Here is a 26,966-nt window from a genome sequence, read left to right on the forward strand (position 1 = left end):
TTGTATAGCATTGGCTTGGCTATCAGCAATCTGTAGATTTCCATTCTGAACTCTGGCACCTTGGAACAAGCTGGAGCAGAACTAATATCTCTGCATTGTGTATCTGAGTCCAGAGAGATCTAAAGTTCTGTTTATTGATAGGCAATGAACTCTGTTTGTGACTGAAGAGTGGGTGTTTTTTTCCCTATTGCAGAAAAAATAATGATTGAACTACTTTTATTTGAGGAGAAAAGCAAACAAACCCAATAACTCTGTATTAGGCTCAAATTCACCTTAGGCCCTTTATCTACTTTTTTCATCCAGTTTTCTCCTTGCTTTATTCCCTTCTCTGGCCTGTAAGGATTCGTCAGCATCACTGCCCTTCAGCAACGTTTGCTGTACATGGGAGGGCAGCAAAATATTAGCTAGTTTAATGACATACTCCTGTTCCCTACAAGAGCAGCATTCATCATCATTATTTTAAAAAATCCCTCATCTCCGGTAGACAGGCTCAAACAGATTATTACATCCACATCTTATCATGAAAGTGGTTACATCTACCTAGAGGTTACCAAGAGTCAACATACATTTTACTACTATTTCATAGAGAATTAATGTATTGAACCGCCGTGTTAGTTAATTATCTGGATCATTGACCTTGACACCTTAATGGAAAATATTGTTCACCCATTGCATGGCAGTTCATGCAGAATTAGTTTTGCATTCTCAAGATGCTATAATTAAGGGTTATAAGCTGCATAAACTGTTAGGAACAAGGAAAGGCCATTCAATCCAATTTGCTGGGCCACTCTTAATCCCACCTTTCTGCTCTTTCCTCAAATACATCTTTTCTTTCTTTTTCCAGGCATAACTCTGTGCGCTTTGAACTCATTTACTGGGCACATTTTGTTTTAATTACTTTCTTTAGTGATATATTTCATATACTTATTATCCTTCTCATAACAGAATTCTGAAATCTCTATTTACTTATAATTTCTAGATGACCATCTATTTTTGAGCCTCTTTTGAATATTGTTATACTCCCCTTATAACCTACTTGCAGGAGTGAAAGTGAGCCAGTACAGGCCGGTACAGCGTACCGGTAAGAAGCCGGTACCGGCCCATACATAGCCCACATAAAACTGCTGCCGTGGCAGAGTTTAATATCCCTGCCCCTTTTGCTTCCCCCATCGGCGGCCCTGCCAGTAGGATCCATACCAGCATGGCCACCGACTGGGGGGGGGGAAGAGGCAGCAACATTAAAGTGCTGCCACGACAAAGGACCCTGCTTAAAGCGCTGCTGTGCCAGCACTTTAAGGTCATTGCCCCTTTTCTCTCCCCCCGCCCCCGGCTGCCCACAGGGAAGGGGGGCAAAGGGAGCAGCTGCCCCGGGGCTGGCGATTTAAAAGGACCCGGAGCTCTGGCCGCCGCTGCTGCTACCACGGCAGCAGCTGGAGCCCCGGCCCCTTTAAATTGCCTCTGGAGCCCTGAGCGGCACGGACCAGGCGGCATGAAAGGGCTGGCTGGGGGACACTTACCCCCAACCCTGCCCCTTTTGCACGAGGCCCCGCCCCTTCCAGGGGTCGGAACCAGCCCCTGTACCGGTAAGTCTCTGGAGTTACTTTCACCCCGCCTACTTGTCTAGTCTATTCTTAACTTTGAAAACTTCTAGTAGGTCTCCTGCAGTCTCTACCTTTTCTGTGAAAAACAGCCAGACTCCCAGACTGTTGCCTTATAGCTTAGTCTTGGAATTAGCTCCATTGTTTTACCTTGTATTGTGTCCAAGACACACAATTTTAGTATAATTATTAATAGTGAATGAAGAACTTAGGGGAAGAAAAAGCGCCCAAACATTGTGTATATAGCAGACTCTTATGTTCATTGCCAAAACTTGCTCAATTTACTACAGTGGGCTAGAAATGTCAACAATATTAATTGTACACTTTCCAGTCCCTCCTTTCCCACAGGTTGGAAATATCATTGGAGATGCCTTTGATCAGTATTTCAATTCCTCTGCTTCTGCTCCTTGCTGGAAGCAAGAACTGAGCTTAGAAAATAATTGAGATGGGAAGAAGTTTCAGTTTGTCAAGACATAGGACTGGGAGATGGGAGATATAGGTATTGGGTGGCTTGGTTCTGATTTGTCCCTGATGCTTCAGTGGGCGTGCATTAAGTGGGGATAGTATTCAAGTATGTATGCATGGTAATTTCAGGTAACTAACTGACAAACTTTTAAAGGTTACCATGGTATTGGAACAGCTGCCGTCTTTTGTAAGAAGCAAGAGATCATCATTATGGAACTGAGATACTCAGGGCTTGTCTGCATGTAAAACACTACAGCGACACAGCTGCGTCATTGCGGCTTCTCCACTGCAGCACTTCAGTGTAGACACTCCCTACACCAACAGGAGAGTTACTCCCGTCGCCATAGTTAATCCACCTCCCCGAGAGGTGGTAACTAGGTTGACAGAATTCTTCCGTTGACCTAGCACTGCCTACACGGGGACCTATGTTGGCTTAATTATGTCGCTCAAGGGTGTGGATTTTTCACACCCCTCAGTGACGTAATTATACTGACTTAATTCTCTAGTATAGACCAGGCCTCAGTCTCACACAGAACACAGCTGGATGGACAATGGTGAAGTCTTTCTTGTTTGGGCCCTATGCATCAGTGACAGCTTTAGTACTGACTTTTTTATACACTTAGGCATGGTCCATGGAGGTGGGTTATAGACAGATTAAACCATTCATTTAGAAAACACTTTTTGTCTATGTATTTTTAGCTCTTGGGGCTGTTGGTCTGTAACCATAGCAATTTTTCAAAAACAGCGAGCAAAAAAATGACAACATACTATAAGTTTAAATTACCAACAAGTAAACATCAATGTGTAATATCAGGACTAGAAAATAAAGCAAATATAGTAAATCTATGTACATATTTTAGTGGATTAGATGTATAATACAGGTGGATGACTGTCCTATGCTATGTCTTATTTGCTACACTTAATGCATCACATCTTACAGACCACAATGAATTGTGCTCCTGTATTAATTACATTTTAAGTGATTTCCTAAGCTTTGGACCATTTAAATATCTGACTCTGTTGCAGAGACAGTGAATTAGAATTTCACACAGGGACTGCTATGTGAAAGAATTTAAATAATAAGCAAAAGCTCTTTTTCAGTGCTCTTTCAGCCATTTATTTCTATTAGTATCAAAGTAGGTGTTTTGCAATATGCAAACATTCCTAGCAAAGGCAAAAGCAAGTTGGATAGTAGGTTAATTTGTATAGAAGCAATATATATGATTACAAAATGTCTCAGGGTATGTATGCTAAACTTCCAACATTAGCTTCAAAAGAAATCATCCTTGATATAAAATAAAATCACTGCAGCATCCTAAAGCAAGAGCATACAATACTATAGAAACACTTATTAGATGGAAATTGTAGGATGTATTCTGGGTTATTACATTAGATTACTGTACTTTTTAATAAAGGATGGTGTTGTAGACCCTACTGTGCTAAAAGAACATTAAGGATCTGAGGTAAAACCGCAAACGCAAAGGTAATTCTGAATAAAGCGTGATATTTTGGTATAAAACATTGTCTTTATTTATCTCAACAAGTTAGGCCTAGATATTGTCTCATTGAGATGTTTTATGGATGCAGTGTTGCAATTCCTGTGAATTGTTGTGCTGTTTCTAGTCTTGGACCCGCACCTGAACTTTACAACATTTTGAGGTTTTCTTGTACAATAACTAACATAATAAGTTCAAACAGTTTTATTCATAAGGCTGAAGGAAATCAACAGTGCCCTTGAAGATAGAAAGTGCTACAAAAGAGTTAATTATTAGTAATAGTGCTCTTAAAGGTCCTATACTACATGTTGTAAACACCTTCAAGGTAACTTATTTACTTCATAGTCCTTCAACCAAATGAAGCAGCTTTTCAAATACATCTCATATATTCATGTCAATGTTTTGGGACTATTTTAAATGGATGCTATTGATCCAATACATTAATTCAATTTTATTTAGCCCTTAAGATTTTCTTTGCTAAGCCCCCGCAAATAAAGCACATAGCATTAAATACTAGGTGCTCAGCACTGTCTATTAAAAATAGGAAAAGGTGCATTATAATAGAGCTGGTTAAAATTTTTCCAATGAAGTTTTTTAGATGAAAAATGGTTATTTTGTGAAAATGGATTTTTTTAATGTCAGTTTCCTGTTCGTTTTTTTGGGGTTTTCTTAAAAACAAAAACAAAAACAAAAAAAAAACCTGGGCACAGATAAAATTTTTGGTTTTACTGAATACGTTTGCACAACCAGGCAATCTTTTTCAGCATTTCCTGTGTTAATAATACCTGCCCTTTCCTCAGTAGAGCGCTTTACAAAGGAAACCAGTATCAGTATTCCCATTTTACAGTTGGGGAACCTGACATGCCCATGGTCACTCAGCAGACCATTGCACTGGACTTCATTTTTGCAGAGATGGACTCCAGCCAAAACTCTGGATCCAAACATCCTGAAATTTGTGCTGTAGATCTGGCATTCTTTGCTGGCCAGGTCCAGCAAACCCTCACACACGTGAGCAATGTTACTCACATGTGTAAATATCAGTTGGATGAAGCCCCAAAATCCAGATCGCAAAATATCCCTCCTATCTTCACTCAAAAGCTTTTGAGTTTTAGGATCCAGATATCCACATTTTGTGGCTCTAATTTTCATTGGTTTTCTTTTTTAGCTCAGCAGCAAGAGAGTAGAAGGGAGCAGGTGCAGGGAGCAGGGTAGAACAGTGGGACTCCTTCAAGACAGGAAAATATATTCTCAAACATGGGGAGAAAAAGAAACAGGCTGCTATATGGTACTAGGGCCTGCAATGGGGGACTAAAATCCATTCCAAAAAGTGCTTCATCTGCTTTATCTGCACACCTCATTTGTTTGCATAATGAGAGAAATGGACACGTTGTTTTGCATTAAGGATAAGAATCTCATTATTAGTCCCTGTGGTTTGCATGGACCTGCTCACCTATTTACTGTAATTGGTCAGGTTACAATGCTGGGCAGTCAGGCTCCAAGCACATCATCAAACTGTCAAGTATCAGAGGGGTAGCCGTGTTAGTCTGAATCTGTAAAAAGCAACAGAGGGTCCTGTGGCACCTTTAAGACTAACAGAAGTATTGGGAGCATAAGCTTTCGTGGGTAAGAACCTCACTTCTTCAGATGCAAGTAATGGAAATTTCCAGAGGCAGGTATAAATCAGTATGGAGATAACGAGGTTAGCTCAATCAGGTAGCGTGAGGTGCTCTGCTAGCAGTTGAGGTGTGAAGACCAAGGGAGGAGAAACTGCTTCTGTAGTTTGTAGAATGGATAGCCATCGAGGTGCAACTCTGCCCACATATCTACACCAGCAACACCATCACAGGACCTAACCAGATCAGCTACAACATCACCGGCTAATTCACATGCACGTCCACCAATGTTATATATGCCATCATGTGCCAGCAATGCCCCTCTGCTATGTACATTGGCCAAACTGGACAGTCACTACGCAAGAGGATAAATGGACACAAGTCAGATATCAGGAATGGCAATATACAAAAACCTGTAGGAGAACACTTCAACCTCCCTGGCCACACAATAGCAGATTTAAAGGTAGCCATCTTACAGCAAAAAAACTTCAGGACCAGACTCCAAAGAGAAACTGCTGAGCTCCAGTTCATTTGTAAATTTGACACCATCAGATCAGGATTAAACAAAGACTGTGAATGGCTATCCATTCTGCAAACTACAGAAGCAGTTTCTCCTCCCTTGGTCTTCACACCTCAACTGCTAGCAGAACACCTCACCCTCCCTGATTGAACTAACCTCGTTATCTCCATATTGATTTATACCTGCCTCTGGACATTTCCATTACTTGTGTCTGATGAAGTGGGCATTCACCCACGAAAGCTTATGCTCCAATACTTCTGTTAGTCTTAAAGGTGCCACAGGACCTTCTGTTGCTTTTTATCATCAAACTGGTATATGGTTCCTATTGTCCTGAAGCACAGATTCTCTACCCACCCTTCATTGACACAAATGTTGAACTCAGTGCCAGGGCTGCCAAATAAATGCAATGCTGGTTGAGTCAGATCTGGGGGAGCAGCTGTGTTTGACACTTCGGGCAGTGCAGACCCTTTCCAATCCCCAAAAGGTCCTTATGATCGAGAGACACACACTTCCCCAGTTGCATCCGAAGAAGTGAGGTTTTTACTCACGAAAGCTCATGCCCAAATAAATCTGTTAGTCTTTAAGGTGCCACCAGACTCCTTGTTGTTTTTGTAGATACAGACTAACACGGCTACCCCCTGATACTGGACACTTCCCCAGTGTCCCTAATAAAGAAAGAGGCAGTAACCTAAACAGCGAGAAAGAAGGGCACAAGTGGGAGCTAGGAACCGGGAGAGTTACTGTGTCACTTCAGAGGTTTTGAGAGCAGACAGCTGGATCTCAATGTGTCTTGATTCACTAATGACAGCTGCACTTCCTTTCTCGTGGAGGGACCTGAACAGAAAGCTCGGTCCTTAAAGAAGAGAACTGCCAGGAGACCTGCTCTGCATTTTCCCCAAGAGCTTGGAAGTTTACCAATGTTGTCTTTGAAAATCCAGGTTATTTCTGTTTACTTTGGTTTATCTGAGTAACCAGCTTCTGAGTCAGAATTCGGACCACTGGGTCCTATGTTGAGATAATAACAAACCCAATAAATGAGGCCTCTTGAAGGAGGAGGCCTGATTTTTGGCTCTGGGGAGCTGCTAGTGATTGTGCAGGAGCCTGGAACTAGGGTCCAGCAATACACCCGTTATCAAACGCAGCGGAATAGCCTAGGGTATAGCCACAGTCTCAGCTTCCATGAGGCTCAGACAGAGCTCAGGTGTGTTAGAGATGAAGGAGTTTTGAAAGGGATACCTCAAGTTTCAGGACTTAAACCCAAAGCTCTGCTTTGGAGTCAGCACCAGAGTCTTTTGTCTCTTAGGACTTCCTGTTTCTGTCCTAGAAGACGGAGATGCTGGAGCAGCAGACTGCAGCAGGCTTAAATTATTATTTGTATTACGGTAGTGCCGAGAGGCTCCAACTGAGATTAGTGTCCCGATGTGCTAGTGCAGTAGTCACCAACCAGTAGCTTGCGATGGACTGGTCGATTGTGGAGCCTCTGAAAGTCAATCTCGGTCTCAGTCACTGAGACTGAGACTGACTGTCAGAGGTTCCTCGATCGACCAGTCCATCATGATCTAGGGCCACTAACAGTCCGGCAGTGCAGTGGGGCTAACGCAGGCTCCCTGCCTGCCCTGGCCCCCTGCTGCTCCCAGAAGCAGCCAGCATGACCGGCAGCAGCTCTGGAGTGGGGAGGGGAAGGGCAGGTGACTCCGTGTGCTGCCTCCATCCGCAGGGACCACCCCTGCAGCTCCCATTGGCCAGGAATCGGGAATCCTAGCACATCGGGACACTAATCTCAGTTGGAGCCTCTTGGCACTACCGTAATACAAATAATCAATAATAATAATGATTATTCCTGGCCAATGGGAGCTGCAGGGGTGGACCCTGCGGACGGAAGCAGCACCTAGAGCCACCTGCCCTTCCTCTTCCCAGGAGCCGCTGCCGGTCATGCTGGCTGCCCCTGGGAGTCGTGCAGGGCCAGGGCAGGCAGGGAGCTTGCCTTAGCCCCACTGCACCGCTGCCCAGAAGCCGCCTGAGGTAAGCAGTGCCCAGCTGGAGCCTGCACCCCCTGCTGCACCCCAACCTTCTACCCCAGCCCTGAACCCCCTCCTGCACCTCAATCCCTGGCCCAGCGCTGATGCCCCCCGCACCCAAACTCCTGCCCAGAGCCTGCACCCCAACCCCGGCCCCAGCCCTGAACCCCCTCCTGCACCCCAACCCCTGCCCCAGTCCTGACCCCCCCAACCCAAACTCCCTCCCAGAGCCTGCACCCCCTCTTTTACCACAACCTGCAGCCCTGACCCCCCCCACAACCCAAACTTCCTCTCAGAGCCCGCACCCTGAACCCCCTCCTGCACCCCAACCCCCTGTTCCAGGCTCATCTTGGAGCCCCTCCCACACTCCAAACCCTCGGCCCCAGCCCAGAGTCTGCACCCCCTCCTGCACTCCAACTTACTGCCCCAGCCCAGTGAAAGTGAGGAAGGGTGGGGGAGAGCGAGCAACAGAGGGAGGGGGGATGGAGTGAGTGGGGCGGGGCCTCGGAGGAGGGGCAGGGCAGGAGCGGGGCAAGGGTATTTGGGTTTGTGTGATTACTGTTATTTCTACATTTTCTTTGCAATAGATCCTGGATTGCACTTACATTCAAAAAATGATCTTGTGCTTAAAAAGGTTGGAGACCACTCTGCTAATGTAACCCACACACCTCCTGGGTATGGTGCTCTGTCCTATCTAGTGGCACTGAGACCACATAGAGAGAGATTAATGAGTCTGCTACAGCCTTAGGTAAAGGCCATGTGGCTTTTAGCTCAGGCAATAGAGGCTCATGCACTAAGCTCCAGAGGCCCCAGGTTCAATCCCACCTGCTGACAACCAGTGTCTGTCAGTGTTACAAGTGGGGGCTCGTCTGGGATTTCAACTGGCAAGTCTCTGAAGCTCGGGATGCACTTTGTCAGCTAGGGGAATTATGTAACCCACACACCTCCTGGGTGTGGTGTTCTGTCCCCTCTAGTGGCACCAAGACCACTTAGTGATTAATGAGTCTGCTCTACAACCTTAGCTAAGGGCCATGTGGCTTTTAAAACATGCAGTATTGGCTCATGCATTTAGCTCCAGAGGTCCCACATTCGATCCCGCCCACCGCTGACTGGGGTCTGTCAGTGTTACACTAGGCGTTGTGCCAGCACAGGAAGGGTCAGGCCCTGCCCCAAAGAACTTACAGTTTAAATAGACAAAGTAAATATTAGCATCCCCATTTAGCAATTGGGGAGCTGAGTCAGAGAAAATTTAAGTGATTTGCCCAGGGTCATACGCAGAATCTGTGGCAGAGACCCATATCTCCTACAAACCAATCCATATCTCCTTTGTGGTTAATCCACCTTTGTGGTGTCTTAACCACAAAGCCATCCTTCCTCTCTTAAGAGCTGTTGTCTATGCTGTTTTATCAGTGCACATTGCTTTCAGCATTTATCCTTTATCCTTTCTAATTACCATATCCCTATTAAGTTTCCTGTAGATGATGTAAAATGTCAGGCTAAAAAACACCTGAATGCGTGTCAAGAAAAATACCACTGCTTTTCTGAAAGCTTACTGTAAAATAAATAAATAAAGCAGTACTAAGAAAAATTACCAGAGGTGTCATAAAAAGTTAGCTTTAGGCCAGAGAAATGTTACTTTTCATTTCTTAACAGTACACGAGAATATTTTGTGGCCTAACAGTGCATGAATAATGTTTTATTAAAATGTATATCTTTAAAGCTTTATTTTATCATGTTCTTCAAGGCTCGGCATAAAAAAGGTTTAACAAGTTTGACACATGCTGATTTAGCATTTATACCACAAACTGAATTGACTGCTTTGTGTGGGGGAAAATAGGCCAGCTTTCAAAATACAAACATTGTGAAGTATTCAAAGCAAAACAAAACAAAAGGGAGAGTAGGAAGAACAAAAAAACCAAGCCATTGTCATTCCAAAATGTTATGTGGGTTTCCAGAAAAGGGCTTTGGACTAACTTGGAGGATTGATTGCATTAACTTTTTCAGCAGCTATTGTCTTAGAATCATAGAATATCAGGATTGGAAGGGACCTCTGGAGGTCATCTAGTCTAACCCCCTGCTCAAAGCAGGACCAATCCCCAGACAGATTTTTACCCCAGTTCCCTAAATGGCCCCCTCAAGGATTGAACTCACAACCCTGAGTTTAGGAGGCCAATGCTCAAACCACTGAGCTATCCCCTCCCCTCTTGGGAGCCATGTGCTGTGATAAAATATGTGCATGCAGGGCCTGATCCAAAGCCCAGTGGAATCAAGAGGATTTTCCCCATGGTTTAGAGTGGTCACTGGATCAGGCCCTCACTGGGCAACTTTACTGCTCACAGCAATACATTTTTGCAGAAAAAGAAAGCAAACCAAATCGCTGAAAAGCGGCAACAGATAAACGAGCCTCAGATTGTGGTCACACACTAGGTCAGTAGCAGAGCCAGCACTAGAATCCTGATGCTCAGTTCAGCACCCTATCCATAGAGCCAGTGTTTCTCAGCTCCCCCTTCGTGGACTGGTGCCGATCCCCAATAGCTCCCTTACACACTTTAGGAAGGCAGCAAGGTGGTCCCTGGTATCAAAAGGTTGAAATGCAGTGCACTAGACCACAACTTTAGTTGTCTTAATGCCACGGAACAAGCTCTGACACACATACTACCAAAGGCAAGGAGTTCCATAAGGGGCAGCTCTCAGTGAAAGAGCTCAGTATTCATCCTGGAATTCATTCAAACTACAGGAAGAGGATTCCAGCAGATCTGAGTAAAGTCTCACAGGTAGCCGGATCTGAGGTGATTTGGGCCCTTTAATGATGGTCAGCAATACCTTGAATGATGAAAACCTATGTCACAAAGTCATTTGTGGTCTAGTGGATAGTAGAAGAGGAGTCAGGAGACCTGGCGTCTATTCCCTGCCCTGCCACTGATCTATTGTTTGACCTTGGGCCAGTCACTTAGCCCCTGTTTCATCTCCTACCTTCTTTCTTTCATGTTTATTTAGAGCAGGGGTTCTCAAACTGGGGGTTGGGACCCTTCAGGGGGTTGTGAGGTTATTACATGGGGGGTCATGAGCTGTCAGCCTCCACCCCAAAGCCCACTTTGCATCCAGCATTTATAATGGGGTTAAATATATAAAAGTGTTTTTAATTTATAAGGTGGGTCATACTCAGAGGCTTGCTGTGTGAAAGGGGTCACCAGTACAAACGTTTGAGAACTACTGATTTAGAGCATACAGTCTCAGGGGAGGGGCAGTGCCTAGCACAAAGGGGGCCCAATCTTGACTGAGGCCTCGAGGCACTACTGTAATATAAATAGTAATACTACTACTTAAGATGGAGCTGATCAGACTACAGGGTGCAACCATGTTAGGGCTTTAAAATATTTTTGCACAAGATTTTCATACAGTTTAAGGGCTCATGGCTCAAAAGATGAAAGAAAAGCCTTCTCAAAGGGGGCCCGTGTATATAAAACATTGAGAAAGCACTTTATAATCTCCTTTTTTATGATATTATTATGTATTATTTGTATTACCATAGCACTCTAGGAGCCTCAGTCATGGATAGGGCCAATTTCACGGTCATAGGATTTTAAAAATTGCAAATTTCATGATTTCAAATATTTAAATCTAAAATTTCACAGTGTTGTAACTATAGAAGTTCTGAGGGAGGGGCGGTTTGCAAGGTTAATGTATGGGGGTCACGGTATTACCACCCTTCTGTGTTCCTGCAGGCAGCAGAGCTGCCTTCAGAGCTGGGTGACCAGAAAGCAGCGGCTGCTGGCCAGGTGCCCAGTTCTGAAGGCAATGTCACTGCCAGCAGCAGCGCAGAAATAAGGATGGCCTGGTATGGTATTGCCACTCTTACTTCTGCACTGCTGCCTTCATAGCTGGACCCTCAATCAACAGCTGCCCAGATCTGAAGGCAGCAACGGAGAAGTAAGAGTGGCATGGTACGGTATTGCCACCCTTACTTCTGTGCTGCTGCTGGTTGGGTTGCTGTCTTCAGAGCTGGGCGCCTGGCCAACAACTGCCACTCTCTGGCCACCCAGCTCTGAAGGCAGTGCAGAAGTAAGTGTTGTAATACCATGACCCCCCTACTATAACATTGTCATCCCCTCCCCATAGTCCCCTTTTGGGTCGGGTTTGAGAAACTCTGGTGAAATCTGTATAGTATAGGGTACACAAAAGACCAGATTTCATGGGGGGGGAAGACCACATTTCACAGTCCATAACACGTTTTGCATGGCTGTGAATTTGGTAGGGCCCTAATCATGGACCAGAATCACATTGTTCTGCATACTGTACTCATAATAAATAAACAGTATTCAGCTGTATAATAAAACAGTAGTGGGATACTTCAAATTCTGCCCTTTTCATGGGGAATCTCTGGGAATTAAAATGTCTCATAATGTCCTCTAGTATCTTAAACAACTTTAAAGAGTTTTAAACACATACAGTAGAACCTCAGAGTTACGAACGCCTCAGGAATGGAGGTTGTTCATAACTCTGAAATGTTCGTAACTCTGAACAAAACGTTATGTTGTTCTTTCAAAAGTTTACAACTGAACATTGACTTAGTACAGCTTTGAAACTTTACTATGCAGAAGAAAAGTGCTGCTTTTAACCATCTTCATTTAAATGAAACAAGCACAGAAACAGTTTCCTTTCCCTGTCATATCTTTTTTTTTTTAACTTTTCATTTATTTTTTTAGTACTTTACATTTAACACTGTAGTGTACTGTATTTTCTTTTTCTTTCTTTTTCTTCTTTGGTCTCTGCTGCAGCCTGGTTGCATACTTCCAGTTTCAAATGCGGTGTGTGGCTGAGTTTGTAACGCTGGTGTTCGGAACTCTGAGCTTCTACTGTAAGTGTCTTTTCGGCTCAGATTAGGAAGTATGTAAATGGGCTACTTAACCATCAGTAGAGGGCAAGATTCAATTTACCAGTTTAAATGACATATTGTACTGCTTGTGGGCCACATCCTTCCAGAATGTTCATGTGAGTTTTCCCACTGACTGACTCCAGGGGTTGTGTGTGTGTGTGTGTGTGTGCGCAGCTCCATGTTACCATCAGAAAAATATCATTGGTCAAAAAACAATGTGAAGCAAATAGTTATTAGTGGGAGTATTATTATACGGACATATCCCAATGCTCTAAGAGTTAATGTGCATCCTCATATGCAATAATCCCGAACAGTCAATGTGAGTCTGTATGTTAAAACCCTAACTTCCATCACCCTTTCCACCTCCATTTTGAGCATTTAAGCTCCACTTACTGTAAAGCTTCACTCTTCCTACATCTCTGCCAAGATGGAGACAGGAGGAACTCGCCTCTAATATGTCCAATTTTTGGACCTCTACTTCTCGATGCTTTGAACAGCAGTGACCCGATCTGCATAATAATGTCTCAACATGCATGTCGAAGGCGTGGTCGCTGATTCGTGATGTCTGTAATTTTGTGTTGTGTCTCTGACAATTTAGACCAGAGAGGGTTTTCGAGGTTTCTCTGTTTTCCTTACTTTGAGATGCCTCAACTTCATAGTACTTTGATGCTGAGAGGATTTCAGTCATCCCGTAAGTGATTAAAATATTTTGGATTTAGATTGACTTTCCCTGCCAAAACTCTTTCCAAGCTTGAACAGATGCACAAAGTGCTCGTAGGGATCACTTCACCTTCCAGCTGTTTAAGTGGATGCAGCCACCCTGCATAACAATTCAGGAGCAGGAAGCAATGGCAGAAAGCAGGAATATCACATCCAATTGAAGCTTCCGTAGTATAATTTCTTTTAAACGCAAACCTTCACAAGCAGCACGATCGAGTGGGGTCACATGAAGCATACAGCATGTTTTTGATGAAACCAACACTCCTTAAGTAAAAGATCTACCAGGAACAAAAGACTATGGGGAGTATATGCCAGAAATTCTGTAATTTACTTTTCAGCTTTGTGAAAGCATCCTTTGTTCTGTTGAAAAGTGAGTGCTTTGTAGTTTTAGCCAATGGTTTTTATCTTAACTCTCTCGTCTCCTGTAAGTCTTTCCTTAGCAGCCTACATTGGCAAAACAATAAAATAAAAAGCAGGGTGAGAGGGCAGTATTTCTTGCGGTAGCTGGTGTGGCAATGTTTACCGACTTTGTAAGCCATTTTGTCTGTTTTCAAATCATCTCTCTAGTATGGAACAGCTTCACGGTCTATTGAAGATAGCACAACTCTATAGAGCGACTGCCAAAATGTATCCACCTTTTTTTTTTAATTGCCAGATGATTCAAAAGTGGATTTGAAAAATGCTGAATGTCACCTAGAAACAATTTAGAGAAGAAGATAAGTTTGGGAAAAGAATCTGAAAGTTGGCCAAATTTTTAGCTTTGCTGTAAGGGAGTAGATAAGGAGATAAGATTCCTGGGGCCCTGTTTTTCAGAAGGGCTTTGACAATCTAGCAGGAGTAATCTGGTAAATGAGAAAATTGTCTCCAGATATATAGTACAAATCCTACCAGCCCTGCAGATCTGAAATTCCGGACATTAAGGCTGCCAGTTTTTTCAGTTACTTCCACGGGAGATTTCAACTTTTACTTTCGTTTAGAACATCTCCATTATTTTGTTCAGGTGGCATGTGCACAGGATAGCCCTTTTTCATCTTCAGAGCACTTCAAAGCTCCATGAACTCTGTGGCAGAAAAGGCCCAAATTTCAGAGCAACAATCCTTACATTCCAGAGCAAGGACTCCTAAATTATGCTGCAGTGTTAATTGATTCTGTTGAGATCCTTCATTTCCCATTTTTCCACCCCACACAAACTATGGCCCATAGTTGAAAATGCTCATTGACATAAAGTTGATGTATTTTTGACAATTATATTTGAGGATGGGTTTTTTCCTGCTAGCCTTTCCAGGTGGTATAGCTGACTTCTGCAGGACTCAAATTCCACAGTGTGGCCTGGCTCCTTTTCTCCATGTGTGTGAGGGGAAAGGGGGAGCTTGTACCCAGTGTCTGATTTATCACCCCAGCTCCCCGAGCCCCAGTGGCTGTACTGTTCTTTAGGGATACCAGTTCACACTTCTGCCTCTGTCCTCCTCTCCCGCAGTTCCTGACTCTAAACTGGACTCCAACTCTTGCTCCCTGAGCCCGGCTCAGGGGATCACTGTCATCCAATGAACACCTCCTTGTGAGGAAAACTGGAGAGCAAGCGGCAGCAGATCTTGGCAGGGTATTGAGACGCGGGGGATGGCAGCTATCAGGCTGCACGCCCAAGAGAGAGCTGCTGCATGCTCAGTATTCTTGAAAATAAACCCAGTTATTTAGGAGCTGAAATATGGATTTATTCAAGGCTCCTGGTTTTTATTAATCTTGAACTAAGGGCTTTTTTGGCTCTGGTCTCTTCGTTGATGCTGATCTTCAACTACACTAGTGAAACAAGCATATAAGAATCACTATTGTACCGCAGTAGAGCAGAGCTCTCAGAAAGCCAGTCCTCCCTTGTAAAGCTGGGTTTAACCAGTGAGAGTTGGGCCTCGAACTCAGGGTATGTCTTCACAGTAGCATTAGCCTGGGTGATCTACACCCAGGTCTGAGCAGCTGGGTCAGCCTTGCCCAGGTGTGGACAGGCAGTCTGTAAAGCCATAGCCAAGTTACTGGGTCCTCACTGCTGTGTCACTCCCTCATGTTCACTGCTAGAATACACCGCATGGTTCTCTGTGCTACAGGAAGCTAAGCAGCTCTATGATTCTTTACAGTGAATTGTGGGACTGTTTGTCTGTTCTTCTGGGCACCTGGGGAGAATTGTGGGAAGTATGGGAGGACTATCACCACTCAATGGGTTTAGCCTGTATCCTCACTGCAAAGGGAGTGGATTAGAAGCCTAAATGGAACTCAAGTTTCAACCCACAGCTCGAGCTGGGCCAACTAGCTTGGGTGTAAAGCGCCACTAAACTGGGTGAGTGGTTTTCTGTGTGGACAGGAGTGGGGTTAGGTGCAACACCCAGATAAGAGCCCAGGCTAACTCTGCAGTGAAGACAGAACCTTAGCTGTTCGGGCAACTTTATACAACAATTTATGTCTAGTGAGCATACAGGTTTAATTCTGAAACCTCCTTAATTGTTTTAAGTTTTAATCATTATGTGTGCCTGGAGGGCCATCACTAATGTCTTGGATTTTCTTTTATATATAACGAGTCCCAAATTTTCCACACTGGTAGCAGCCCTCTATCTAAAGAGATTACAGCATACAGGCCGTATGAATTTTATTACAGCGAGTGGGGAAACAGATGGTATTTCCGTTTATTTGCACCTAAGGAACCTTTAGTTTCCATATAAATGTGTCATATTTTGTTTTTTTTTTGGAAAGAGAGAGTGCCACAAAATTGTCAACTTTGGTAGCTTTCCCTCACTGAAGGGTGTTTCACATTATTCTAGGTTTCCACTGTTTTTGTGAATGAGTGTTATCCCTCCTTCCCAGCTAGGGAAGTAGGTCACCAGAAATACGACATGACTTGCTTAAAGTTATGCAGGAAGATTGTGGCAGAAACTGACCCAACATGACCTGTCTAGAGCCTTCCTTAACCAGCAGCCATCCTTTCCATTCAACACCTATAATGGATAGAGGTGCCTATTTCAAGGAACTGATTTGAAAGGACAGAGTTGGGTGCCTAAGTGCCTTTGGAAATCTCCCCCTAAAATATTATGCCATTTGGACACCACATAATTTAATTCGTCTTTCCTGAGCTCAGATTTATATTTTAATAGCTCATGTGATGGGAGTCTCCTTCTTAGCACGTGAATGCAGCTCGGTGGTTTGAAAACACGACATTCACACCAAAGTGATGGTTAAGGTCATTATCTAAGTTTTTTATTCCCTGGGCGACATAATGGAGGCCGCCTGAACAATGAGCTTTTCATTGGCTATTCATAAGGCCCTCTGGGCATATACTGTGTGACCTGACACGAAATGGATGGAAATGAAAAGATAGAACAATATGCGGCTTTGGCATCTCTTTCCAATGTGGCAGTGGAGGGGTTAACAGCTGCGATGTTTTTGAGTGTTCCAAAATTGACCCCTGACTTCCCTGAATGGAATGAAAAGAAACAGATTGTCGGGTGCGACCAGCACTTTCTGAAAATGTTTGGCAAATACAAGGAGCCTTTATTTTCTCCATTCTTTCTTTCTTTCTTTTGAGTTGGGAAGGGGGAACCCATGTATTGGAAACCTCAGAAGTGCTTTTCCTCTGCCAAAGCCACAAAATTAAATCACTTTCTTCTTGGCCAGTAGCATGGGATTCAAATATTTGGTACACAGACTGTACATGGTGAGCTGCGAATATTTTAGGGGGTGTTAAGGTGATTGTCTTTTCAGAGACACTGCAAAGATTTCTCTGATGACAAAGTATGCTGTAAAAGTCGCTCTCTGCTAGGTGAATAGGCATAAAACCACATCTTTGTTCATAAGTTTTTTATTGTGGCAGTTGTCATCATGAGCAAAACCTGAAAGTACTTGAAATTCCATTAAAATCACATTCACATATAAAAATGCCATCTCCTTGAAAGTTTGTCTCTGTAGACTTTGTTAAAGTGAAAAGTCAATATGTATGAGACACATTTATGTAATTTAAGATGAATGGTTAACTGTTAAAGTGCAGGTCTCACACAATTATGCCGGCTGCTGATCTAAGAAATGAAACACTTAACTCTGGAGTTGTTGGTTAAAGTCAGCTTCTGAGTTGTTTTGTGTGATAAGATGCACTGAATTTCAGATGATTTGGCTATAGAGTATCTGTGGCTATAAGTGATCGCTAATTGTCTCATTGGTGCTCAACCACAGTAAATAATCCCACCCTAAAAGAGGAAACTGTCTTTAGAATTTACTGAATTCTTGTATTTGGATAATGCTGCTTTTTTCGAAATTCTTCTATATTTGTGCCAGGTTTCAGAGTAGCAGCCGTGTTAGTCTGTATCCGCAAAAAGAACAGGAGTACTTGTGGCACCTTAGAGACTAACAAATTTATTAGAGCATAAGCTTTCGTGGACTACAGCCCACTTCTTCGGATGCATACTATATTTGTGCGTGTCCTTGTGCATCTGTTAAGCTTACGGCTTCCCGTTGTGGCGAAAGCAAATTGTGTATTTAACTGAGAGAGCCCGGAATTGTTTTTAAGATTCTGAAGGCTTTGGATTCGCTCACAGAACTATTAATATTGGTGTGTTTTGATTGCAACAGAATGATAAAAACTGGGCAGGATTTTATCACTCAAGTGGGCCAAGAACAAGTGCCTGGGTTCCCAAGTTTAAGCAATGTCTTGCCAACGATAAAACATTTGTCTTGTCAAGAGGAAAGGAAAATGCATTTTCAATTAGTCATGACATTGCTTAAAAGAAGAGGCATTAGGCACTGTGGGGAGAAGATGGGGGTTGGTAACATGGGAGGGGAGAGACAGCAGGAGGCAGACAGAAGAAGAGCCTTTATCAGACCACAACAGACAGCAACTGAGTTTGAGGCCGTTCTTGAATAGAGATAAGCTTTTGTTTAGCAGTTGGCTCCCTTGGGAGAGAGGGGGTTTAATGGTAAAAGGAGACCTGTGTTTCTTCCAAATAACTTAATATTTCCATGTGTGCGTGGAGGGACATGCTTATGGGGTGGAGGGGGGCTGTGCGAGGGTGCTAGAAAAGCATATACTCCTCCCAACTGCTGCCTTATAAGCTGATGATTGGTCATCCTGGCTGAAAATGATTCCTTTGGAGGACTTTCCCTGACTCCCTCAAATCTCTTGGACAAGATGCCACCCTTGCAAAAGAATTAAATAGCTGAACGAAATTTGCTCTACTTTCCTCTCTCTCAAATCCTCAGCTCAACAGGCTTCTGATGTACAAGCATCTGAAAAAAAAAATCACATTGTGACACAAAAACAGCCTTCGATATGCTCAGTGGCTATCTTGATTTATTAAAAAAAAAAAAAGTTTAACGCTGTGTCCTGTACTTGACCTGCAAATGCTTGTAGCTAACTGATCTAGGACTTTTTTAACTGCTCACAGCATAGCCAGCTGTCTAAACGAGAGATGGTTATTTTGCTAGAGAGGGAGTGTGTGTGTGTGTGTGTGTGTTATTTTGAGAGTTTTTTTTTTAAAAAAAAACTTCTAACATTGAGGAAAATCTTGGATGAGGTCCATGTGCATGTTAATCATATGAATGGAAAAGTGTGAATCTCTAATTGCTGGTGCGTTCAGTTCACATTACAACAAGACAGACCTGAATTATATGATAAGTAGGCTGGAATTCTTTAACGGGTAGAGGAAACTTTCAGCTCCATTGCCTCCTGGCTAACTGTAGTAAATTTACTTAGTAATATTTTACAGATGTCTTCGTCCCTTTCTTGGCAAACAAGATATTTAAAAAAAAAAAGGCAGCTTTGAGGGGTAAAGTCAGAAACCACAACAACAAAACAATTTGGCTAAAAGGGGCAACTGTGAACGTATGAAAAGCAAGTCATTTTATCAAGTGCTTTTTGGTTTGGTTTGCATTCCCTCCCACAGCTAAATATGTTACCTAAACTACATGAGTCTGTTTTGGAAAATCCATTGCCTGTTGCAAGTTTCTCTATGCTAAACTTAACCTTCTACATTTTATTTTTAGAAAGTTTATAGTTGGTTTATTCAGTGCTCTGGAGAAGTTGAAATAATGTCAGCCAGGTCAGGAGAAAGAAGCAATTGCCTTTATTTCCAGAGGGGTAAAGTTGAAGCAGAAGTAATAATAATAAAAAATGAAAATAATTCTAATGGGGAGAGAACTATCTATCTTTATTGTAAATGTATTCTTTTAATAGAGAACCATTGGAAAAACAGTAGTGGGATGCTTTCTGAGGGAGAGCCAAAAATTATGCAAAAATGAATGGATGTAAATCATAAAGTATACATACTAGAAATAAAATTCTTCACAAGGAGCTAGATTTTGATCTCTGCCACAGCTGAAGCTTTGTAAACTAGTGAAATCAGTTGGGTCTAGGTTTGAGTCCTCTGCAGGTTTTAACACTATCCTGCTGTGTGACTTTGGGCAAGTCACGTAACTATTCTGGGCCTCAGTTTCCCCATCTGTAAAAATGGGGAATAGTGATACTTTCACTCCTCTGTGTATAGCTCTTTGAGGAAGTGTGCTTGATAAGTGCAAAGTGCCTTTAGAGTGTGATTTGGCTCAGACCCATCTCTATTATGTGAGAGGGGGGAGGGATAGCTCAGTGGTTTGAGCATTGGCCTGCTAAACCCAGGGTTGTGAGCTCAATCCTTGAGGGGGCCACTTGGGGATCTAGGGCAAAATCAGTACTTGGTCCTGCTAGTGAAGGCAGGGGGCTGGACTCAATGACCTTTCAAGGTCCCTTCCAGTTCTAGGAGATGGATATCTCCATTTCAAGTAATGAAAAGGGTTATATCCCTAAAACAGAATATAAAAAGAAAACAGCTCTCACTCCTCCCAGCCTAGGCTGTGCAACACTCATCATTTTCAACACGCAAAGGCCAGTGGTATGGTTGCAACAGAATTAAAACAGAGGAAGCTTGAGACAATGGGACATTTTATTTTATTTTTGATGTGTTAAAACATAGCTTCAGTTTTGCCCTTTTGATCTTGGTAATGAACATGAATTAAACAGTGAGAGGTTTGTGTGGGCTAAGATGTAAACCTGGCTTTAAAACAAATGACATACCTAGAAGTGAGTGGAGAGAGAAGGAAAAATATTCACTGTCTATATTTTAACAAGACACTCCCACTAAACTTTTCTCCTCAGTCACGAGTTCCTGTTCTTGCAGCAAGAAGGAAAGACTGTGCATTCTGTTCATTTGTTAACCCCATTTAAACGTAAAGGTTTTCTCATCACCATAGCCAAAGAAGAAAGCAACAAGTGGCAACTGAACTTAAACTGGGCACCCTTCATTGGAAAGCTATCTACATGGCCCCCAGTATTGTGATAGCCGAGCTCTTCACACTCTTTAATGTTTGTCATAACACTCCTGTGAGGTAGGGAAGTGCTATTATCCCCATTGTATGGATGGGGAACTGAGGCAGAAAGAGACAAAGTAACTGACACAAGGGCATACAGGTAGTCTATAACAGAGCATAGAATTGAACCAGAATCTTCCAAGTCCCAGGTTAGAGCCCTAACTACTGGACCATCATTCTCAGCACTACTCTTCCCTTCAAATCACGATGTGATCACATAAGAGCGGCTAGACTGCGTCAGACCAACATTCATTTGCTGACAGTGGGCAGTGCCAAATATTTCAGAGGCAATTATTGAGATCTATCCCTTGTCACCCAGTCCCAGCTTCTGGCAGTCAGAAGTTTAGGGACACCCAGAGCATGGGGTTGCTTCCCTAACCATCCTGGCTAATAGCCACTGATGGACCTGTCCTCCATGAACTTATTTAGTTCTTCTTTGAACCCTGTTATTCTTTTGGCCTTCACAACATCCCCTGGCAATGACTTTTACAGGTCAACTGTATGTTGTGTGAAGAAGTACTTCCTTTTATTTGTTTTAAACTTGCTGCTTATTAATTTCATTGGGTGATCCCTGGTTCTTGTGTTACGTGAAGGAATAAATAACACTTCCTTATTCACTTTTCCACACTAGTCATGATTTTATAGACCTGTATCATATCTCCCCTTCAGTGCCTCTTTTCAAAGCTGACCAGTCCAGTCTTCTTAATCTCTCCTCATATGGAAGGTGTTTCCATGCCCCTAATCATTTTTGTTGCCCATCACTGTTTTTTTTTTCCAATTCTAATATATCTTTTTTTGAGATGGGGAGACCAGAACTGTATGCAGTGCTCAAGGTGTGGGCATAGGATGGAAATATATAGTGATATATGATATTTTCTGTCTTATTTATCCCTTTCTTAGTAGTTTCTAATACTCCGTTAACTTTTTTGACTGCCACTGCACATTGAGCAAATGTTTTCAGAGAGCTATCCACACTGACTACAAAATTTCTTTCTTGAGTGGTAACAGCTAATTTAGACCCCATATTTTTGTATGTATAGCTGATATTATGTTTTCCAACGTGAGTTACTTTGCATTTATCAACATTGAATTTCATCTCCCCCTTTTTGTTACACAGTCCCTCAGTTTTGTGAGATCTCTTTGTAACTTTTTGCAGTCAGCTTTGGACGTCACTATCTTGAGTAATTTTGTACCAGCTGCAAAATTTTCCCCTTCTTCCAGATCACTTATGAATATGTTGAACAACGCTGATCCCCATACAGATAAATGAGGGATCTTGCTATTTAACTCTTTCCACTGTGAAAACTGACCATTTATTTCGACCTTTGTTTCCTTTCTTTTAATCAATTACTGCTCCATGAGAGGACATTCCCTTTTATCCCATGACTGCTTACTTTGCTTAAGAGCAGGGACCTTGTCAAAGCTTTCTGAAAGTCCAAGTTCACTGTATCAACTGTATCACCCTTGTCCACATGCTTGTTGATCCCCCTCAAAGAATTCTAATAGATGGGTGAGGCATCATTTCCCTTTACAAAATCTGGGTTGACTCTTCCTCAACATATTGGGTTCATCTATGTGACTGATAATTCTGTTCTTTTCTAGAGTTTCAACAAATTCTCAGGAGGAGTGAAGAACAGTTCTGAGGAAGGATGGTCCAGAGGTTAGGGTACTAGCTTGGGACTTGGGAGATGAGGGTTCAACTTACTGCTCTGTTACAGACTTCCTGTGTAACCTTGGATGCTCTGATCCCTTCCAAAAGTTTGCTCTGAAGATGCTTGCTTGTGGCAGAATTTTAAGAAGGAGGTGGGCTCCCAGGAACATCTTCCATCCAGCCAATCAGTGGACATGAAGGGGAGAGGACAATCATTTTTATAATGCCTTTCTTTGAATGGGGGACATTAAAAGGAGAAAAACTTAACACAGACATATTCAAATGCACTGGAACCAGTGCTAAAAATTTTAATCAAAAGTACAAAGGAAGCAACCCCTTAGGTTTTTTAAGTTACTACACATTGGCCCAGAGCACTGTCTTTACAATACTACGCTGTAGTAGTGGTGGGTTTTTCTTTTTTAGAAGCAACAAAAAGAAGAAATGGCTTTGAAGGAATTAAACAGACACCTTTTCCCCATTCAAGCTTCTGAGGGGATACATCCGAGTTTGCTTTTTATTCTACAAGAACAGCAGCCTTACCAGAAATCAGGCTGCTTTGAATTGTAGCTTAAGTTAACAAATCTGTTAGAGATTTAAAAACAAAACTAAGCCAAATTTGTAAAGGTTCTGAACAGCTTGAAGGGGGAGGGAGAAAGTTACTTTTAAAAAGTCCCCGCTTTAAAGTGTCAGAAAATCTAAACTGCACAAAATAAGGGGGAAAGCAGAGATCCTAAACAATCTTCAGAAGAGAATATGAAACCTCAGAGGCAGAAGAAATACACAGAAGGAGAAGACTGCAGCTTGCAGTAATCTGTAAATGATTGCTGGCAAAGTCTAGAGGCTTCAAGCTTGATCTGTGTTTGTTCCAAAAGAAAGCCAAGGAGGACGGTGTTAATAAAGAGAGATTTAACTCAGAGCAGTGCTTGGAATAAAGTGGGCTACAAAAAGGTCAAATTTGATCAGTTGGAGCAGATTACAAGGGCTTTAAAAGGTAGTGGTGGAGAAATGAAACTGGGACCGTGAAGCAATATAGCACAAGATTGATTTTGGGGGTGGAGAGAAGCTGGGACAAGTGCTTATCAGCTTGAGAAGTAGGAAGAGCTGTGCTGGGGCTGTTTTCATTCCCACGCTGAGTAGAGTACACTGCTGCTTTTTGTGGTTAGCCTTCTCTTCAGTGTTTTTATTATTATTTAAATACAATGGTTTCTATAATCTCTGAACTGGATCCACTGAAAGGCTGGAAAGTTTTAAGGTAGGCCTGTGTTTTCTTCCTTTTGGTACAGTGGTTCACCCCAAATTAACTGGAACTTGAGTTATAATTGAAACGTGAGCCCTGGGCTTAAGTAACGGAGGAGTTTCTAGTAATTAGATCCCTTTAAGATACAGAAACCCTTTAAGCAGATGTTTAGAGAGACTCCAGGGAGCATTTAAAATATACTTCTCGGTGTTACAGTGCAGCAAGGAAGTACTGATCCTTTTTTTTTTTTTTTTTTTTTTTTTTTTTTTAAATGGAGATTACTCTGTAAATTAAATTTAATAGTAAGTCTAACACCAGTTGATACTGCAAAAGAATTAACTCTTTGTTTGCATCGTGTTGCTTCCTAGGGGAACATTTAGGAAACTTCTGAATAGTTAAAGAGAGGGTAAGAGCTGATCAGTAAAGGATAAATATTCTTTTAGGGAAAAGAAACAGAAGTGGGCTGTTGTTACGTATTTTGGGCTGTTGTTATGTATTTTGGGCTGTTGAATCTTTAGGTAATCTCTAATTCATAAATTTGACATTTGAAAATTGCTAGAGATTGTTGCTTTATCCCTGAAATGTATTTTAAAATAATAGTGAAACACATAGAAAACTTAAGCTAAAAGTGACCAAGATTGTATCTAATCCTTCTCTTTATTACCTGATGCAGATGTTGCAAAACATTCATTTGAAAGCCCTGAGGTACTAACTGATCAGGCTTACTGATATTCTAACTGCATGTCTTGTCCTTTAAGAGTATGGAATTATAAAAGTTGGAAGTTTTACAGTAACTTACCTTTTAAGAAAATAGTTGGTGATATCAGACTAAATTAAATCTCACTGACAAGTTTGTTTCCTAACTTTTTTACACTATCCCAATACTCAGAGGTAGCACATAACACTCCTGGATGTGTGCCACATTTGTATAAGGAACACAGCACAGATATGTTTGACAGTCAGGTATATTTTATCTTCTTGGCATATACATTTTAAAGTGCTTAAATTAGTGATGTTCTATTTAACGCTGCAGAAGAAATTCAAAAAAATGAACAAACGTATCTATCTTAAATGTATTGCTTCCCTGAATCTTTTCTCTCCTATTTGCAAGGTGCTGTGCATTATCAAAAATGAAATGTTTCTTTGGTCCTCGTCTGGGTCTGGGGCTATAGGGCATAGCCGGATTTACAGCAAGCTTGCTTTTCTAACATCTGGGATTGTCAGTATTTGGAAAGCTTCAACTTATTTTTCCACTAAGCAAAATGCCACAATTCCTTTTTTAAAATATTTTATTTTAATTCAGCGTTGCTGTGTGCTTACTTACAGCAATAGTAATATTGGATATACAGTGTATGCATAAAATAAGAGTATGTTATGGGTGCAGCATAAAGATTTTATTGGCATGGGTTTTGGATGACCATGTTACTTGCAAGGGGATGAAACAATGAGTGGTTTATGCACGACATCCCAAATGAGTGCCGGTAAAATATTTTAGCCATAACACCATAGTATCTCTGTATGTCACACGCATTACAGGAAAGCTCTTTCAGGAAAGTTTCGGAGAGTAAATTTTACTGGGGCTACTTTTGTATCCCTATGCTAGTAAAGCCAGATTGAACTGGGCCATGAGACAATGAACTTCAGCACAGAGAGAATGCCATTGACCTAGGCCTGAAGCGTGCCTGATGAGTGGAAGAAATGTTTCTTTGGCAAATTGTTGTTGTTTTTTAAATGATGACTGTTTGAAGGTGCCCAGTGCTTTGGAAAGTTTGCCTAAGTCACAGGGCCGATGGACTGGTGGACAGAGGGCAAGTGAGAAGGTCAAAGGCGCATGATAATTTATATTATGCTTGTGCGATTTCTCGCACGGATATCACCTGTAATTTAGATTGTGGTGCATGTGCATACTAAAATATTTTCCAAACAGAGAAAACACAACTAAAGATGACCCAGATAGGTAACTTTGTATGCTGAACCCCTTTATCAGAGGGATAAAATGATAAAGCTTATTAGTTACATGTTTATTTCTTGGCTAGTCCTATTTGATTAAGTTAAACACACTATATCCATCTCCCCTTTCCCCTAACATTTCAGCCTCTCATCTTCCTCATACCAATTTCCAACTTAAGCTTCAGTGCCCTTCCCATTCAACACTGAAGTCTCTCCTTTCATATAACTGTGAAGCTTACTCGTGGTATTTAAGGAAATAGATAAGTAGATTAGTTAGTCGGCCCATTTCTTGTAGTCATTGTGGTACCAAGAGACGTGAGTCTTTGGGACAGATTTAAATGTGGCAAGGGGAGTGGCTTGAGACCAGCTCATCATTACCTTCTATGAGCAAAAGTAGCATGCAGGAACACACACAGTTATGGAAGAAGCAGACCAATGGGGCAATGAAGCCAGGATTGGTCGAGAGCGGTAGAGACAATATAGTAAGACATAAGGAAGGGAAAGAGTTAGGGCCTTCAAGAATTTTCTGCAAGCCTTCAACTTTACAAGGTGGAACCAAAAGAGCTAGTAGAGAGAGTCAGAGAGGTACCTGTCTATATACACATGTAGACACCAGTACCTCTTTGAATGCCTTCCGCTCTGCACGGACCAACTGAGTTTGGATCCACCTTTTGGACCTTCTCTTCACTATGAATAAGAGGAGTGTCCTTAATTTATTAGATTATTTTGCAGTGAAATCCTAGAGAAGACAAGGCAGTTTGTGATTTTTCACACAAGTAAGCAGTCTGAATTAAAGTCTATAGGAGAGCTTTGTCTTTGACACGTGTGAAAACTACAAACTGCCTTGAATTCTGCAGGATTTTAATGGGAGTTAGTTCAAGTTCAGAATATACTTGTTTTTGGAGTGAAAATGAGGCTTTCATGTGATTTGTAACCTTTTTCAATCTCTCCTGCAGTACTGAACCCTTTTTTCCCTAAAGCAGCGGATCCCCACCCTTCACAATTTAACAGTGGTGAAGACCGACTTTGCCAATAGGCTTTCCCCTCCACACAGTGTCCAAATCTCATTGTAAATGGGGTTCAGGGATAAAGTTTTTAAAACTTAGGAAGATTTATATTTGGCTAGTGAAAAACCAGGGAAAAACCAAAACAACAGACTGGAATCATGCTATTTGTGAGTGCAACACCAACAGTTCTCTACAGTATTTTCCCCCCAGGTTGATTGCCCATGTATTAAGATAGGTCTGGTTGCTGCATGGTTTTCTGCTTATAGAATGGGAAAAGAGGGTTGGACCATGGTATGTTTGGATGCCAGTTTCAGTTGCTAGCATGGGACTTTCCTGGATTTTGTTTTCTTTATCATTTAACTGAAACAGCAGAAGTATTACTGTGTGATGTGTACTCTACCTAATAATCTGCCAGAATGAAACCACCTACATAAATGAGTAATAAAC

The 26,966-nt window shown here is 42.1% G+C and overlaps 1 protein-coding gene across 2 annotated transcripts in view; it reads left to right on the forward strand.

The window, feature by feature from the left end:
* CELF2 (CUGBP Elav-like family member 2) overlaps positions 1 to 26,966 on the forward strand; it is a 673,014-nt gene that overhangs the window by 202,105 nt on the left and 443,943 nt on the right. Inside the window, exon 1 of one of the 2 annotated variants that reach the window (XM_034764676.1) lies at positions 23,237 to 23,577. The exons of the other annotated variant lie outside the window; for it this stretch is intronic. Within the exon in view, the coding sequence (XP_034620567.1) occupies positions 23,525 to 23,577 (53 nt within the window). The 5' untranslated portion in view covers positions 23,237 to 23,524. Of the gene's footprint in view, positions 1 to 23,236; positions 23,578 to 26,966 lie in introns of those variants that run through there. 2 annotated transcript variants of the gene reach the window in all.

The sequence above is a fragment of the Trachemys scripta genome, chromosome 1 (genome assembly GCF_013100865.1).
Source record: "Trachemys scripta elegans isolate TJP31775 chromosome 1, CAS_Tse_1.0, whole genome shotgun sequence".
NCBI classification, from domain to species: domain Eukaryota; kingdom Metazoa; phylum Chordata; order Testudines; family Emydidae; genus Trachemys; species Trachemys scripta.